Source organism: Leuresthes tenuis, unplaced genomic scaffold (genome assembly GCF_036924035.1).
Source record: "Leuresthes tenuis unplaced genomic scaffold, fLeuTen1.0.hap1 SCAF_2, whole genome shotgun sequence".
Lineage (NCBI taxonomy): Eukaryota > Metazoa > Chordata > Actinopteri > Atheriniformes > Atherinopsidae > Leuresthes > Leuresthes tenuis.
Genome location: NW_027325356.1, coordinates 18,169,550 through 18,188,460, shown reverse-complemented (window position 1 = coordinate 18,188,460; position 18,911 = coordinate 18,169,550). Strand labels below are relative to the sequence as shown.

The 18,911-nt window shown below is 40.4% G+C and overlaps 3 protein-coding genes across 4 annotated transcripts in view; 2 read left to right on the top strand and 1 right to left on the bottom strand.

Annotated features, from left to right (window-relative positions):
- cmc2 (C-x(9)-C motif containing 2) overlaps window positions 1-18,911 on the top strand; it is a 264,026-nt gene that overhangs the window by 225,882 nt on the left and 19,233 nt on the right. The gene's annotated exons all lie outside the window — the stretch shown is intronic.
- LOC140301819 (protein phosphatase 1 regulatory subunit 3E) lies at window positions 10,705-13,911 on the bottom strand. Its single transcript, XM_072380441.1, has 2 exons — window positions 13,699-13,911; window positions 10,705-13,577 (listed from the first exon to the last, which is right to left on the bottom strand). Exon 2 carries the CDS (start codon window positions 13,433-13,435, stop codon window positions 12,518-12,520), a length of 918 nt encoding a protein of 305 aa, XP_072236542.1. The 5' UTR covers window positions 13,436-13,577; window positions 13,699-13,911; the 3' UTR covers window positions 10,705-12,517.
- Window positions 14,249-18,629, top strand: cunh16orf46 (chromosome unknown C16orf46 homolog). Its single transcript, XM_072380440.1, has 2 exons — window positions 14,249-14,720; window positions 16,164-18,629. Exons 1-2 carry the CDS (start codon window positions 14,481-14,483, stop codon window positions 16,989-16,991), a joined length of 1,068 nt encoding a protein of 355 aa, XP_072236541.1. The 5' UTR covers window positions 14,249-14,480; the 3' UTR covers window positions 16,992-18,629.

The window sequence follows — 18,911 nt, the reverse complement described above, 5'->3', positions numbered from 1 at the left end:
TAATAGTGTCCCTGCACCCCAGATGTTGAACTGTTGGCTGCGAGTTTCTGGCCATGTTAGCTACTGAGAAAGTTCACCTGTGTTACCTGTTTTGTGTGTGATATCACAACTTAAGTTGTTGCCAAGCTACAAAAACAACACCCCAATCTATTCATGGCGATCTCTGACAATTTCAACCAAACTTTTACAAGTTTGTCAGCTAATTTAGGTTTATTTTCATTTTGTTTTGTTATCCATATCCAACAGTAACAAATATTTAACACAGTAATTCATACTGAAACTTTATGATTTCCCTTTGGGAAAATGAATGGAACGAAACTGAACTGAACTGAACTGAATTGAATTGAAGTGAATTGAAGTGAATTGAAGTGAATTGAATGGAATTGAATTGAACTGAATTCCTCAAAAGTCCTTTGAGAGATGAAAGTAAAATAAGAGGAAGGGATATGTCGAAAAGCATTAGCAAACTATATGATATGAAAGAGGAGCATGATGGACACATAAACATGAAATTGTGGGTGTGATCATGTTAGTCTGATGCACCTGCATGAGGAAAAGAAGATTTCAATGTATATCCAAGAGCAAAGTCTGACAGTGTGAACATGACTGGCCTGCACACCTCACAGCGAGAATGGTCATGCTAACACATAGAGAAAGACACACATATGAAAATAGAATAGAAAGGACCAGATGGGGCGTGAGTGGGTGAGGGGAGAAAGAGTGTGAGCCCAGAGTCATTCAGACAGATTGAGGCCGAGATGTTTCTCATCACTGACAGGGACAGAGGCAGTTGCTTGCATCTCTGCTGCCAGCAGCCCCATATTCTGGGCTTTGTTCTCTTTAATCTTCTAACCTGTGGCACATCCAGACAAATTATACACATTTATAGATTGTGAGCAGGGACACCGTTTGATGTGGCACAGACAAAGCCTTATTCATTACCCTGGGTTGCACTAAATTTACACCATTTTCAAAGGACTATGCTGTGTGCGCAACTGGCAGGTTTTCACGGAGGAGCTGGTGGTTTTTCCACAATCTCAGCAACAATATTTTGAATCAAACACACTTATTTACCATAGGCCTGTGACTCATTAATACTCAAGGATTTACATGGAGCAGATTATGAAATATCCTTTAAAAAACTGAATGGAGGTGGACCAGATCAAAAATGGGATGTGAAACTAAAATGAGTGAATATGAAAAAAAATGAAAGTGGTGACAGTGCTGGCCTTTATTTCACTGAAATTTTACTTGGATAATCTTTTAATAACTGTATTCCTGTTATTGTCCGTGATACTTGATACAATATTTCTGCTGTACCTCATTTTTGAGCCAGCAATATAGGTTTTTGTTTGATAAGGGCCTGAAGATCACACTAATTTAGCACTGGCTTTCAGCCTGGATCCTTGTACACACACATTTGTTCAAATTTTCAAAAACAATTTTTTTTTGAGGACCTTTTTGAGGAAGATCTGTTATCTTATGACTGCCCATTCTATGGAGATAGGGCTTTTATATGGATATTCTATGGCGCTCTGGTCAAATCATCTCCTTGCCTGCTACTTTTTGAGCCTGTCTGTCTAATTTGTTCTTAAAAACTCTCTTCTATTTTATTATTCTCTCTTCAAACTTTTTTCAAGTTTTTATTCAAATACCCCCCCCCCCCCCCCACAAAAGGCATTTGCATGAAAAAAAATCTTTCTTCATCGTCTTACCTACCCAGCCTGTCTAGCTGCCCTTTTCGATATGTTGTCATTGCTCTATATTCAGTTATATATTGGTTTCTAATCATTTGCAAATAACTTGCTTCTGTTTGTACTTACATTTTTGACAGCATGCTTGATTTTTAGGAAATGACATCGGAACAGACCCTATTGTATTGACATATTTGCACAAGAGAGGGCAGCAGAGAGTGTGCTTCAGACTCCAGCAGTAAAAGACCTGAGTGCACACATGCATGAACAGATCAGTTTGGCTCATCACACAGAAATAGTTTCTTCTACACGTGTGCACATGCTATGAAAAAAAATTCAACTTACAAAAAAAACCAAAAACACTGCTAGTCAGCAGACCATATTCCTGTTTTGATCATGCTTTTTAAAATACATACAGTAATGAGGCCATAACAAGACAACTGCAAAAAAAAGCAGATTTCAGAGGAGCTAGACTGAAACGTATAACATAACAAATACATTAACAGGTGAGGTGGAAACGGATCTTTGGAAGAATTGCAAAGGACGAAACGGATTTAACCAATCTGTACAATACGAGATAAAGCAATACATACCTGCACTGATACTAAATTACACCAAGCCAACTAAACTCCCACACATATGTTGGTGGTGTTTATATCAGCAGCCAAGAAAAGGTGTCAGCATCAAAAGTAAACTTATCTTTTGCACTGAGAGAAGTTCAACTCTATGAACCTTTGTGAATTTTAGCACTCTCTGCACAGCACTGTATACTATCAACTAGAAATGTCTAAAATGTAGGCCCTAAAAGCAAGTTCTCCCTTGTTATAAAGAAAGTCTACAGCACATCCAGTCACACATTCCCTCCATGTGACCTGCCCGTGTCTGTAGGAGAGATTCAGAGAGACATAAGAGAGTGCTTTGGGATGGAAGCCAGACAAACAGAGAAGAGTGTGAGTGCAACAACATGATTATTTAATGAGACCTGTTGTGTGCGCCCTGTACCCAGAAGCAAGAGGGCCCAGAGAAATGCAGCAGCGAGGGTGAAAATGATATGATTCAGGTTACCAAAGTCACACACATGGAGAGAGGGCAGCCTAAATATACACACAGCACTCTCTCACACAGAAATATGTATACGTACATAAACTTGCTGTATTTCTATGTTCATGCATGGCTGCAGCTTCATGCTGGGTATATCTCAAATCTCCTTCCCCATCTGTGAGGGGAGATGCTCGCTAACAAAAATCTGAACCGACAGCGGTCACGTTTTGCTGAATCTCTCACGCGTCGGGTACTGCTCCTTAACAGCAGACAGGGTATTTATTTGGAAGTGAGGGTGGGGGTAGCAGTCAGTGACATCACTTCCTGTGTCCATAATATTCCCACAGGGTTGACAGTTGTGAGTAGACAGAGATGAGCTGCTAAAGTCACCTCGCTGACCACATATACAACAACATGCAGCATAAGAAATTCATGCATCTTTGACACAGATGAGATGAGATAAGGGTGACCTTCTCCATGTGCTGCTGATGAAGACAGGACTAGGGCCTTTAAAGAAATATTGTTCTCTAAGGTTAGGATGCTGCAGAATATAACAGATTTAGACAATAGCACGAGTATCGACAACTGTATGCAGTCCATCAAAAGGGTAGTTTTGATTCGAAGAGGGAAGATTTACTGGCATCACAAAGCCTCTAACCGATTCAACACCTCTGGGACAAATTGACACCCCAGCTGTGAACTTGTCCTTATCACAACATCAGTGCCCGGCACGACTACTGCCCCTGTAGCTGTATACGTGCAAATTCTCACAGTCGGCAAGTGGAAAGTCTTCCAACCTTATTTTTACCTCAGTGTTTTAGAAAGGAATGAAATGAGGCATTCTTCAAAGTCCAATCTTTTGTAGCTGAGCATCTGACACCCATCTGAGAGAAATAACTACATCGGTCCGCAATGCAAAACGTAGCTTTTTTTTTTTTTTTTAAAAAGCAACAAATGTTTACACTATTTTACTTTCTGTGCTGCAGAGTCATTAAATGCCTATGTCTGCCTTTTAGTTTTGTGCTAAGCCAACATCCTGCCGTATATAAAAAAATCTAAATGAGCACATTGTCAAGGCTCCAAAAAAGCAACATGCTTTTCCTTTGCAAATTGCAACAAGCTTTTGTTTTATATGTATAAGTATTATATGTCACAAATCACAAAAAAATGTAAAGTAGGAGAACAGTGTAATAACGTGCACTGTCACGAAAGGGAACTATGTTTGTGTCCCAATACTTTCCAGTGACTTTTCTCTTTTCTACTTCATTGTGAGTCATGCTTTGTTAGAAATAAGTACAAAAATATCAATAAAAATACATTTAGGGTTAGGCAGTTAAAAAACACGCTAGGCTTTAATATTAATAAATACATGGTTACAGGTTTGCATCACCTGAACGCTTCCCAGTCCAATACAAAAGGCAATGAAGAATGTCATCATCTTACAGTTTACAAGATACCCAGCTGAGTTGGGATACATAGGCTCTGTTATGTAATGACTCACTTTTGTTCAGGCAGTAACAGATTTTTTAGGTTTTGCTATGTTTTAGGTATGTGTATAGGGCCAGCTTGGGCTGAATGTGTGTACAGTGTACCACAATGACTAAACACACGAGGTGACTTGAATTTGAGCAAGATAAAGATGTAGTTCAGTTTTTAATGCCTAGTCTCGGGCCAATGTGAGTACTTCCTTCAAGTTATTTTATCTGGCCTGCTGGCCATTTGGTAATTTGTCTACTCTGGCAGTGCTTGATTTCCCTATAATGGTCCAAATGTCGATCATGTAAACATAGTCATTGTCCTCGCATGTGCACACAGCCAGCAAGGCTGATCAATGACAAACTTTGTCACATATATTGGCTGAAGAGAAAATCTGTTTAGTCAGTAAGCAGCTTATCTCAGTGTGATAAAAGAGACACATTTGAGTGACAATGGGAGACCTACGAGCTTGGAACTGAAATGTTCAATGGTCTCTTGATTACCTCCTCAAAACACACAAGATCTTACCATGCATGATGGCTTTTATTTCAATGTGTTTCAAATGTGTTTGTCACTGTGACGCTCTTTATTTTTCTGTTTGCTTATCTCAGTTTCAATGTGATTTTGAGAGAAAATAGTCTGGATGTGGAGGTTATTTATGAGGGTTCCTCTGGCCAAGACTTCTTCAGTGGTGCCAGTGTTTGAAATTTACTGCGTCTGCAGTAGTCTGAATGCTCACTACGCTGTTGAATAAGCAAAAGAGTCCAGGAAGCAAGTAGAAAGTAGAAGGTGAGACTAGTGAAGGACAGATGGAAGGGTGAGGAGGAAAACAGGGGAGAAAAAAGAAGAATGTTTTTTACTGGCATCAGCAAATGTTTCAGATGAGAATCAAACACTGTGTAGAATATAAAATCACATCATTGTAGTGATGAAATAAACAATGTAGATAAGAAAAAAGAAATGGATCAAAATGTAAGGGGGAAAATATCTGCTGCACCTTTTGTTTTATTCAGTTATATTCCCTGGTGCAATAACTCCTACTGTTCTCATACGAGTATCCACATAGGTGGCTTTATTATATTAGATCTGTTGGCTCTTTGGGGTCTGGTGAGAGATCAGCCGCATGCTAAAGAGCAATTTCACAGCTCTTTGGAGTCACATTTTTCACAAGAACGGCAAAGCTCATATTTTCAGGACACTTCCAAAATCATTCCACATTCTCAGTGTCAGGCACTCTACACATCCTTCACACAAACTATAATGTCCATTACAACATTGCCTGCCTGGTGTATACTATAAAGATCTGTACCAGGCCTAAGCAAATCTATGGAGAAACAGAATCATGGTCTGTCATCTACCAACATAAAGTTTGCTAGTTTACAAAGGTTGTTCAGAAAATGGCTCCTCTGATCTATATGTGTCCTTTGGCAGGTGCTCTATCCATTTTCTTGAGTACAATGCAAGGCAGAAGTCAAGCAGAGGTGGCATTGCACTTTTCAGGCATTTCTACATCATTAAGTCATTTTACATCATTCTAGTTAGTTCCTTGTAGCTGTAAATAGACGGGGTTTGGGTCATTCTTCTGTGGAGGCAGCTGCTTTATAACTCATGTAAGTATATTTGAAGTGTGGTATGCAACTGTGGCACAAGGCCATTGTTTTGCTGGGAAACTATTTCTATCTTAGTTCCTTTCCCGTGTCCAAATATGGTGTGTGGTGAAACATGCATCTCTTTTTCACATAAACAAATCTTTTTGAGTTCGAGGGGTGGTGAGAAAGCAGTCAGCTTGATTAAGATTGAGTCAGACTCCTGTCATAGCTGTTTGTTTTTTATCCTCCTTCTAAGTAAATCTAAGTGCATTTATACGTGGCGACATGCGAGTAATTTTTTTATTAGGTTTTATGGAAACCAACATGGCAGCTTACAAACAGCATAATTATTTTTCCATAGTTGTAAAAGATCATTTACCGAATCAATTATTCAGATCCAGCGCAAACTGAGATGAGGTTATGGGCGGAGCCTCTTCTGCAGCCATGTTTGCTGCTGTCGCTGCTGCTGCTGCTGTTTCAGCATCTCATGGCACAACATTCGTCTGAATGTCTCACATAAATAATCTAAACGGAAACCATGAAACTTAAATTGCAGCCTCTGACACGCACCCGCTTAAGGGAGCAGAAGGACACTTTGGAAGAGGTGAGAGAAGCTGTGCAGGCGGATAAAAATGGCCACGGGTCTGTGATCACAGTCTAATAATGCCAGAAGCCTGAGGGGGAGAACAATTAGAGCAGCAGCATCACATGAACACAGCAGTTACGTAAGCAGCTGTTGTTGTTACACAGCACAGACAACGTTGCTTGATTACCACAGCTTGGCAATTGTAGACAGCCATGAACTTTGCTCGTACACATGCTGTGAGTTTTTTTTTTAACATGTTTATTACAAACATTTCCAAAGTCAACTTCACTATGAAATGATTGGCTGATGTTAATACATCTAATGCATCATCCAGACAGTCAAATTAAGTGGTTGGAGCCGAATGATTCAAAGCACAGTCTGATCACACTATGCATGCCTTAATTTCCTGCCTCACTTCTCATTGGCATGAAATGAATCTTTCTCCAAATGTGTATTCTGGGGAATTTTCCCACATGGAGCAAGCAGCTGAGTGGCTCTAATCAGCAGAATTAAATTAGAGTCTTACAGCAGGTTTTCATTGACTGGCCATATGGATTTACGCTGAATGGTTACAAGACCACGTTCTTGTGTTTCAAATACATGGGCCAGACGCAGAGCAGTTTCAATCTGTCAGAAAGCTTTATACACTACTCCAAAGTGAACAAAATTTGACTCAGCTTCCTTTGAATGTGGGCCACACAAACTCACTCACAAAGCTTTCAATTAATTATACTTGATATACTGGATAAGTGTTCAAATGCACAACATCCGGAATATGACTTTACTTTTCATTACTTATATGCAGCCAGTGTCATGATAATGAGTTTGTTGCATGTTAATGAGGAATAGCCATTTAAAGAGAAATGGGTGTTCATTTCAGAAGTCAATTGACTGCATTTGACTGTATTTTGTATTTTATAAAGTACTTTACAGCCTAAATTGCAGAACAAGTGACAGATGTAAACAGCACCATATCAGTAATAATCACGTGATCCTGAGATATGCAGATCTTTTAGAGTGATTATAAGCTTTTACATTTCCTCTCTGGTGAGCATTTGCGTCCCTCTCTAATAAAAAAATTTAGTTTTAACTTTGTTAACATGTCCATTAGGTGCTTTTTATGTGTTACAATGAGACATTTGCAAGAGCAGAGGTTCAGTTAGGTGGACATATGTCAAAATAGCTGCTGTTCCGGGTGCTTCGTGTCATTTTAGCCAGTTGAGCACTTCTCAGTTTTTTGTAACCTGACACTTGCTGCACAAGGAGTGCCTTTGCAAAACTATAACAAAAATGTACTCAGCGGTGTAGTTATGTTTGAGTATGTAAAGTGGACTTCCTACAGGCCTTCTTTAAAAACTCTTCCTGCAGTGTCATGGCACCATTTTCCTCAGTGGCGACTGGCAGCTGCAGTGAGCCTGGAGTGACCTTTTAAAGGGTTCTGGTGCTGTGTTAATGTGACAGCTCAGTGCAGCCAGCATCATTTTAGCTTTATGAAGACTGAAGCCACTCCAACCAATAATCTAGAAAGAAAATAATAATAAACTGGGCGTATGAGCAGACATGTTGTTCAATGCAGGAATTATTTATCAAGATTTAGAATGAGAGACAATGCTTAAAAACAATAAACTTAACAGAGACTGCTATGACCCAGTCAGAGAGACCGTGACGGCTGTGCAATCACCCTGCTGAAAATTTAATCAGTGTAAGCAGGTGAAGTTGTGAAATGTCAAAAAGTCTCTTACTCTGTGTGATAGAACTCTGATCATTATTCCATTGCTTGTGACACAAGGGGGTGTGATTTCATCTGTTCACCACTCGTCCTTATCCATTAATCCTTGTTTTACATTTGTTCATTTTGCTTAAGTTTAACATTACTATTAGACACTCATTAGGTATTTCCATGGGATTAAAGAAAATAGATAGTCATTTGTTAATTTGGCTATTTTTATTGGGTTGCAGGTATAAGTGTTGGATGTTTTGTTTATGTTCATCCATCCCTCCAATCCAGTCCAGTCCATCCTTTTTCTATACCCACTCAATCCAGTTTTAGGTCACAGGGGGGGGGGCTGTCATTGGGCAAGACATGGGGTACATCATGGACGAGTCGCCAGTCCATAACAGGTCCACAGAGACACACAACCATGCACGCTCACATTCCTTCCTTGGGACAATTTAGAGCCACCAATTAACCCAACATGCATGTTTTTGGGATGGTGGGAGACGTTTAAAGGTCTCCTGAGTCTGCCTACCTTCCACCTTTCTTGACCCTTGAGCAAGACTACTTCACATTGCTTTTTGATCAAAACAATATGAGACTAGCAGAGCTTCTTTTGCACCATGGGAAGAGACTTTACAGAATTGGTGAGCTGACATGTGGGTGGTGCCACATTAACATATTCATAGTCATGCCTTATGCAGTATACCAGTAATTACTTTGTTCATGTCAAAAAAGTTTTCAAAGGCATATAAACTATTACATTAACTATTTACAAGACTTAACAAAATATATATATATATATATATATATGATTTTGCCGAGCAATAGCTGAACCTTATCTTCCTTCAAGCTCCAACCTCACCCTCATAAACAGCTGAGGAGCGGTGTCAGGCAGCAATCAATTCAGTGGCATGTCCTCAAGCTGGCCTACAATGGCGGAGGCTTTAGCACACCGCAGTGAGCAGTTTTATGGGGACAAAGAGCTGATATATAAAAATGAGATGCTCGACTAATGGAGTAGTAGGGGAATGCACACATGCACAGCACTGCAGCCACACGATGCAACTGTCAGTGATTTTAAGGAACAAAATGTGTGGTTTCCATCACAAAAGCTTTTATTAACAATTGTTTTTTTTTTAACAAAATACAGGTTACAGTAAAAGCTACACATGAAAATAAAGGTATGTTTCAAGTGGACGTGCAAAATGTGACTAAAAATCACAGCAAAAAGGGACACAAAGTAGCTCACAGTACAGATGTTATAAAACAAAAAGGGTTGCATAGTAATTACAGAAACAAATCTCACTAAGAACGTGCCATTAAATGGTTAGAAATTAGATAAATTATCTTTCCATATGGAGAGACTAAAGTACTACAATGTGCCAAAGACTGGAAAATATTTTGTGTAGAAGCAATCAACAGCAGAAACTGTCATTTATAAGTCGCATCTCTGTCCTTCCCCTCTCTGCATCAGACGTGCTTTGACTGAGTCTGCTCAGTATCAGCTACAATCGTAAGTTACTCATGCAGAAAAACAAACACCTGTCTCCCTTTGATATTTCTCCCTGATATGTCCATCAAAATCATCCAGAGTTCACCTGTTCTACAATCACATTATTCCTCAACAAAGGAGCACTTGCCACTTCCCACCTCTCTTACATGTGCCTGAGTCGGCTTGCTGTTTAGTAAGGCAGTGTACACCATCAAATGTGCACATGGGCTTAAAAACACAAAATACTGGCACATCTCAAGAAAAAAAAAAAAATTGATACATCGAAATATCAAATAAAACACTTTGAGACTAAATATTATAGCTTGTAATCTTTCTATTTCTAACATTAGCCTCATGTTGTTGTTTTTCTGAAGACTGAACTTCACAGGATCATAAGATCAACAAACTTTAACCGATCACACCTATAACTACTGCTTTACAAAGCTTTAAAATATACAAGACACTGAACAGTAATAGGAAGACATTCAAGATGAAACATTTACATACATATGTATATATCTGTGAGTTGTGATGCAAACTGTTACGTATACACTGAGGGGAAAATGTCATGAGAGCACAGTCCCTTCACAGTCTTTATGGTTCGGATGCACCAACAACAACAGCACTGTTGGAGACACAGAGCTAAAACTAAGCTCTAAAATCAAACCTCATCTCCTAAAAATTATATTTATAATTTCCAATTCGCATTGTGATTAAGCTGTGGTTATTTGACACTTTAGAAGCTGACATCAATTAGTCACCTGTGGAGGAGAACACAGATCATCACAAGGTCATTTGTGGCCTTTCCATAAAAAAAAAATCCAAGCTTTTTATTGGTACTGATGCATCCCTCTGTACCCACATAAGTAACCTCATCCTTAATAATAACTGCTATTTGATATTACACAGCATGAATACTTGAACAAAGCATACTAAGCAGATAATATGTGAACACCCAATTATTTGACAACGTAACATACACTGAGCTCTGCCATTGCCTGACCAGATTAAACAAATGCAGTTCTGCATCTCACAAAGCTAAGCTATATTATCTTTACCATCTGTCACCTCATCAAGACTAGTCATCACCTTTACCCCTGTGATCCTGATTTGTGTTGTTTTTAAATCAAACAGCATTGTTGTATTCACAGTGGAACTGCTCCAAAAACTAAGTGGTTACTGGAATAGCCTTCATCACCATGCCGACCTTATGAAATGGAAAGCACCCCTCAGAGGCCATGGTGATGTAAACAAAGGCCAAAGTGATGTTCCGATTACAGTCAGAGCACTGGAGATAAAAGCATGTTGCCTGTTGGTCTTCTAGTTTCTGGAGTCCTAACTTGTGTCTCGTGCACAAACCCCAAAATTAACATGAGTGGGAAAATCTATCTGTATTAAATTACAAAAATGGATTTGCAGGACCGACACCGAATCAATCAAAAGCCTATCGATGAAAAGACAAGCTGTTGTCTCGAGAGCATTGGGTGTAAAATATCACTCAATGGAAATGAATGAAGACGGTTTGAATTTCGACAATTTCATTGTCAGCCAGTGGGGTTGCTTAAACCTTTTTGGTCATTTGTATGGAGTTAAAGGAGCAACACAAGACTATGATGACTATTGAGTATCTTTACAGCAGCAGAAGCCAGTTAAACGTAATCATCTGTCACAGCTAAGTAGTCAACAGACCTCTGTGGAAAACAGGTAGACGGTGCAGTGAGGTACCTTAGATATTTAACAAGCATCGTTTCAAATCTGTGCATGTGAAAATAACATACTTTTGTTTGAACGTAAATAGCATCTGTTCTATTATGATATACCTGAAGAAGAGAAAACCCACAAGAAACGTGAGGTAAAATGAATCCTTTAAACAGCTTATAAATATATTTCCCACAAGGGAACAACGGCCATTTTGGAGGAGCACTTTCAGTGGAAACAACTGAACCTCAATGCAGAATGAGCATGTAACCCATTCCTACCAAGGACAACCCTTAAGATTTAGGGACATCTAAACGTCCTTTTTTTTATTTTGTTGTAGATATCTATATATATATATATATATATTTAAATAAAGTATCTTTTGACTTTGGTTACACGGTGCTGACTTGTAAATGTGAACATGAAAAATACCTCATCTTTTTCTATACATATCAATGCAGCAGAAAATGTGGAAGGATTGTGGGCTATCTGCAAATTTATGGCATAATGGTAGGTTTTTGACAAACTATGCTATCCTTACATCGTTTCAAAACGTAGGGTTAACGATTATAACGATCCAGTGTGTTTATTCTATTCTACTGGAGAAAATATTGCACACTTAATGTATAGCTTCCCACATCATAGCTTAGAATAAGGCATATTTTAATGGAATGACAGTGGGAAACACTTTGTATAGAAACTAATCTTCCGTATGTGCATATCTGCCTCAGTAAGCCTGTGTTTCACCTTAGACTGAAGGAGCATGATAAGCAACGATGCGTTGTTTCCCATTAACTTAATATGTTTGCACACATGCAAAACAAAGTGATTATGTTAGAAATAACATGCCTTAAATGAATTGCACAGCCTCTCCTGGAACGAGTCGTGTAGCCTGCAGCTGGCACTGCCCGGCAAGTTTTCCGTGGCACGTTATATAAAGATGTGAGGATGCCCTCTCAAAGGGCACCAAGCTGCCCCGAGCCCTGACATCAAGGCAAACATCCCACCTATTGGTACCCCCATCAGGCTCATACACTAAGTGTATTATCACATCAGGGCAACGGTTTTGGTGTCAAGGGACGATATTTTTCTCTCAAAGCACCAGTGTAAACTGACAATGGCGGCCATGGTCCAAAAATTTAACAGGCTTCAGTCATAAATAAGGTACCCGGGATCAATTGCGCGCATAATACGGCTGGAATGCGCCGCTAAAGACGACGACTCTCAGATGAAGTGAATCCAACCATTTTCCCATTCCCGAGGTGGAGACATATTGAACCGGTGACGGCGCACTTTGTAGTTGTTCCCATTGTTATTGTCCCAGAACTCCTCGCCGCCGACACAGTACTTAATTGCAAATTGCAGTGTGCCTCCGCTGTCGAGGTAGGTGGGCATAACAATCTTGAAGCGGAATTTATCAGTGACACCGTCGCCTGAGTCGGGAACGTAGATGGCCAAACTGTCCATGAATGTTATCCAGTTGTTCAGAGAATATCGCAAAGAGACGCTTTTCTCGAAAGCCAGATTCAACACACGCACAAACCCGGAGAGGTTGAACTCGCCCGCTTCCACAGTCTCCAACAGGACTTTTACCTCTCTGACTTTCTGCTCGAAGTCGGGGAGCGTGCCTGGGTTTGTGAACTGCAATTCCATAAACACAGACTGTGAAGCAGGACGGGGGAATTTTGTTTCCAAATGATGAAAGGGACCTTTGGGCAATTTCGCCAGTATGCGCTCCGGCACCTCTGGGTCATCTGTGTCATTGAAATGCTTCACTGAAATAAGCTCCAGGCCCAGGGAGTCGGCAAATCTTACTTTTTTCTGACTTGTTGGACTTCTGCTGCGGACGATCTCCAACTTTGCTCTCTCCGTGGGTGTCGGCAGCGATTTGCACCTCCGACGAAGATTTGGGCTCTGTTGTGGCTTCAGGAAAATCTCTCTGCCCCGTGGCCTTTCGTCCACCACTTGGTTATCTATAGGTTCACAGGTGCCGTTGATCATGTCAAAATCTTCCGCATCTTCAAGCCTCGGGTTCGTCGCGGTCAGGCTCCCAAACAGTCCGGCTATGCAGCTGTAGTTCCTCGGAAGACAACTCTTTGGAGGCAACATGACCGCGACAGGACGCTCTGAGTCTGCTTCCATAAAACACCACGGTGTCTGCACTGCAGAGTCCAATGTTTGTGATGAAAAAATCCCGGAGAGTCAAGAGATGAAGCTGTCAGGTGGCAGCGTCCCTCCCGCAGATAGGTGTTCCAGCTGCGTCAGAAGCTGACTCTCTGCAGCTCTGCACCAATAAACCAAATTGTTAGTGTTGGGGCGCATAGAACAAGTTTTGCTCTTGAAATTCGGTCACCTTAAATACACAATTACGTGAAAAACGCAAGAGGAAAGGATGGGCTACTTACGTCTTTGTTTGCATTTAAAAACTGACCGTGCGTCTTGCAGCCTCTCGCGTATTACGCCCACTGTGCCTCACTGTCGCGTACGTGCAGTTTTTCACGTTGCGCTTAACCAGAAATGGTTTCCTCCTTCTGAAGCGATAAGCTGACTGTCTTCTTCTTTTCACGCTGTGACGTTATAAAAAACCCTCTAACACCTGCAGGACAGAATAACAAATATTCCAAAACCATCATTGTTGAATTTTGTCGTTATTATGTATTGAACAGGAATCACCTTTTTAACGGACGTTTTCCAATAGCACAGGCAGATGATGAGCAAATCTTTACTCTTGGTTACGTCATGCAATCACAGTGTCATTCACGTGATGTCGGGGGCACCCTGTAACTTCATATTTAATGTATGACATATACGACAACATGCAGCAGCACCTGGTTGCGAGCAGCAGAGGCGCGTGCGGCCCTCCCCCTTACCTACGTCACATTTTCCCTGCGGAACCTTTAGTTACCATGACAACGGCGCTACAGCTTGTCAGTGAAGGCATTCGCAGCTTCCTCCGCTTCTGCTCAGGAAAACACTAATCAAAAGGCAAATTAGCACCAGAGATTTTTTACATGATTTGTCATTTTCGAAAGCGGAGTAACGTACAGACCCATTGAAAATGGAACGGGGATTTAGTTTGCTTTATTTTGGCAAGTCAAGACAGGATTGGACATTTGTGTTAACTTTCTATGACTTAAAGGAATACGTTTGAGAGGTCTGTTCCGGAGAGCAAATCAGCATTTGTCTGATGTACTTTTGCAGTTCATCGCGAGCTAACTACAATATGATGATCCAGCAAGAAGATGGTCAGACTCCTGTGGACAGAGAAGGCGAGGAGCTTTCAGCGAAAGCGGACACAGTGGGGTCGCAGCCCCTCAGGACACCAGAAAGGAGACATGTTGATGCCCTCCTAGATATCAGTGAGGAGAACTCCATGAGAGAACTTGAGCCATATGAGTACGATAGTTACTCTCGAGTGGAAGACGCTGTAAGTGAATCTTCTGAATGCAAGCCGATTTCTTACCTGCCTTTATTTAAACCAGCAGCACAGTCTGAGGGAAGGATAGTGCTACCTAATATAAAGTTTTAAACTAAGTTACAAAGTTCTAGATAAACAACAGTACAGTGCAAAAGTCTTGCACCCGTCCTAATTTTTCTTTACATGTGGCCAGACTTCTTTTCAGTCTTTTGAAGTGATCTTGAGCAATAGCTCTTCAGGCTTTCTGAATGCCTTTTAAAGTTTTTCCTTCAACACTAGCTGTTTTGTCACTCATTTTCATTCAAGTCCTTGTACCTTAGCATTTTCAGACTAATGTGTTTTCATGTTTGTTAAGCAGACTTAAAATGGACTTGTATGCCATTCAAGAAAAACATAACTGCATTGCTGAACCTGTGGTGTGTCTAAGCATAATGGACAAATTATCAAGTAACTCATTTTACTTGAATCTTTAGGCTCTTTGTTTAGTAGCCACAAAGACCTTTTTTCTTTATCTGCATCGAAGAAAAAATGTCAAAGATAACCCAATTGGTCAGACATTAAATACTATTTTTGCACAAGGGGATTCCCAAAGTGGAGGACAAAAGAAGAAAAGGCAGGCCTAAAAAAATATGTGCAGCAGATGAACATAACATCTTCAGGGTTATTGTTTTGGTGCATTGTCCAATTTCTCCCCAAGATATCTTCCAGCTGACCTCCAACTCGTCCAAGTCATCAGGGAAACTGTCTCTCTGCTTGAAGTCCTGTCTTATAAGCAGTTGTTGTTCAATGGGGAGAATAACATTTGTCTTGAATCCCCCCCCTTTCTTTTACCCACTCTCTTCCACTGCGGTTGGTTAGTGTCCAAAATTCTAAAGACACAGCTTTATAACCTTCTCCAGCCTGATGAGACAGTTTCATCCGACTATCAACCCAACTTTACATACAAATTCAAATGAACCACTGATCACAGAAGTTCACATACGTTTGCTGCACACCAATATGGCATATTGGATCATTTGTCTCAAAATGAGTATAATGTAATATGTAACAGAGTATAATATTTTTCTTTCATTTGTTTAAATGCATTCTCTTAGTTGACTTTTAAGATTGTTTTCAGTCAGATCTGTGCAAAAACATTGAACATTCTACAGAGTCATAGTGTCATTGAACACATACAGTTTACATAATTTCATATATTACTTATCAGTCCATATCAGTTTTTTCAACTTCACATTTCAACTTATGGCTGTAAGAAAAGCAAGGGAAGATACTAAAAACAATAATGCCACCGCTTTGTGACGCGACCGATTCAAATCTTATAGCAGGCCATCCCATTAGCATCATGTTGCTCCTGGCTTACCCAGTCTTCACCCCGCATGCCATCAGTCACACTTGTGTTTCTAATGCTTGGTGCAGGATTTTGACTTGGCTTTTCTTTTTTTTTTGCAACAGGTTTGTGGTTGGGCCAGAGCTGCTCCACTGAGCTGCATACTTGTGATTCAGAAGAACCACAGGAAGCCAAAGCCAAAGGAGGCCGACAATCTGACCCTTTTGTCCGTTAACCCATTACCGGCTGGGGCAGACAGCGCAGCCAGCTTTTCTGAGCAGCCCTGCGAGTCTCACGCAGGCCTGCGTAACTTTAAGAAATCTGCGTCACCAAACCAGCAGACAGGATCCTGGGGTCAAACCAATTTTGCTGTCCTGTATGCCACCCGGAAAAACGTGACGCATTTATTCCATGATGAAAAGCTAGATGGGGCGGGGACACTCCAACGCACCTCTTTGCAGCCTCGCCAACTGTCCTCAAAATACTCAGTGATGGAGAACAGGCTCACGAAGTCTCAGAAGCCCAGCTATAAGCCCAGCTATAAGCCCAGCTATAAGCCCAACAACACCACGGTTCCCATTAAAAACTTCACATTTTTGCCACCTATCAAGCACCTGTCACCACAGCTGCATCCCAAAGAGAGATATCACGTCTGCAAAGGCAAGAAGGCTCCCGATGGAGAAACCTTTGAGGAAACCTTTTTCATTTTTGATCGAGGGAGTGGAACTAAAGGGACAAGAATGGACACTCGAAACTCAGACCTTCACACGAACTCTGCCGCCCTGACCTCGGTTTACCAGACATGTCAGGATAACCCACATTTGTTCTCTGCTTTTCGTGTCTCTGTTCCCAAGAAGTCTCCAGTACCCGTGTCCCCCAAACCTGACGCCGCACACCCTATGATGGGCCAGAGCCTCTTACAAGAAATTACACAGCAACTAAGTGCTGTCTAGCTCTGTGAGACAACTGTTTAACATAAATGATAATAACATTCAATAAATTAATGTCTCATTAAATTCTCAGGATATATGTAGACACACAGCTTTATCCATCCCTTCTTAAAGCTACGGTACTGATCTTTTCCGTTGGTTACAACTGATTTCTCTATTACTACAAAACCATTTTATGCTCCATGAAGCCTGCAATCAGATACCCACCAGGTGTCTGATGAGTAGAAAGCCGATGCTCCACGTTTAAATATTACTGGCTGCTGTTCTTCAAAGAAATGCTACAGCTGTCTGGGTGGGATGGCATGCAAAATGTACTGCAAATTAAGATAAAGTGGTTTCAGAAGGATGAAAGTTAATGCTAAAACATTATTGTGAAAATTTTTTTAAAATCACTGTACTAGCTTTGAATAATTTCAGGGTGAACAAAGGAAAGGGATGCCACATTAAAGCTTGGGAATCCCAAAAGATTTGAGCTCTCGGATAACTTTTACTAAGGTCCCAGGCATTGATCAACAGGGTCAAACCCTATGGTTTCACCACAGGCCTCGCTGAGTAGACCTTAAAAGAGGAGAGCATGGTAGATAGCCAAAGAATTCCACAGAACGCTAAGCCCTTTGCAGGGCAAATGAAAGAGCATCCCGCTAGCCAGAGCGGAGAGACTCTTGCAGACTACAAATTATAAGCGGAAACGTGACAAAGGGGGTGTTTCTAAGTACTAACAACACTGAAGAGTGCTAAAGAATATCATTTCAAGCCTTTTGCCGGTGGATCAACAGTGCATGCATCATTTACTCGATTTGCTATCCACAAAAATGTACAAAGAGATGCTCGGTCTTTTGCACGGGACTGTTCATCATAAGTTTTCCTTCAAAACATCGACTCAGAGGAATTTCAAAAGTGTGACGACTATTCGTTCAAGTTCCATACTGCAGAGTTAAGAGTCACAGATCACGATAACATTTCCAACAGTTATGCGAACAAAACACTAAAATATGAGTATATCAGACATCATTTTGTACCGACCTTTATTTTTGTTCTGGCCTTTTCCCACAAGTGCTTTTGCAGCTGTTCTTGTTACCTAGCAACGATGCAACTGCTGTGCTGTTGCATCAGTCTGTACCTTTTTCATTTTGAAGGGTTGTTGGAAATTCAGTATTTCATCTCACAATTTTTAAATCAGTGACTACACATCTAATGGAGAATGTATAAATGAACCAGGTCATACAAAGATCAAAGATTGCCATTGCAGTATTATCTGGAAATCAGAAAACTTACCACAGGTCACTTTGGATTCCAAAAGCCAGCCAGGTTGTCTCAATTCCGTTTAAACTGAAATGATCATGTTGTTTGGATTATTGGGAAATTTTCTTAAGAGTTATACTGTTAATCAGAGAAAATGCTTTTCCTCAATGTGCATGTAGATTAAGAGAACACCGTTCCTAGATTTCATTAAAAGCAGTATTTAGTGTTTGCATTCTTCATGTGCAATATTCATCAGATTTCTCTGTGCTCTAGGTGTCTAATTTTAGCATTAAAAAAAGGGTGAACATCAAAGAAGATACCATGTGTGTGCACCTAATTTCTTCCACTGTGCTGAACTCGTATCTCAAAATAAACTGATGTGAGTAAATGAACCATTTCTCTTTTTCCACATCGACTGTGTTTACAAAGTAACAAAGAGCACAATAGTCACATTCCAGCATTTTATTGACAACTTCTGTAGTGTAGCTTCAACAATTAATCAAGGCATCAATTAACTCTATATAGGCAACAAAAAAACTCTTTAATTCTGCTAAAACAAATATTCAGTGCTGGAAAACTACATGCATGCACTCCCTTAGAGGAAGAAAGTAAAGCACTGTTACTGACACCTAAGACTTCTTCTACACACAGTTCTGTTAGAAGCAAGGCAATTCCCTTTTA

Excerpts from the sequence above, each read along its gene's own strand:
- LOC140301819 (XM_072380441.1), bottom strand. The coding sequence starts at position 13,435 with ATGGAAGCAGACTCAGAGCGTCCTGTCGCGGTCATGTTGCCTCCAAAG.
- cunh16orf46 (XM_072380440.1), top strand. The coding sequence starts at position 14,481 with ATGTACTTTTGCAGTTCATCGCGAGCTAACTACAATATGATGATCCAG. Across the intron at positions 14,721-16,163 it reads ACTCTCGAGTGGAAGACGCT|GTTTGTGGTTGGGCCAGAGC; the intron begins GTAAGTGAATCT and ends TTTTTGCAACAG.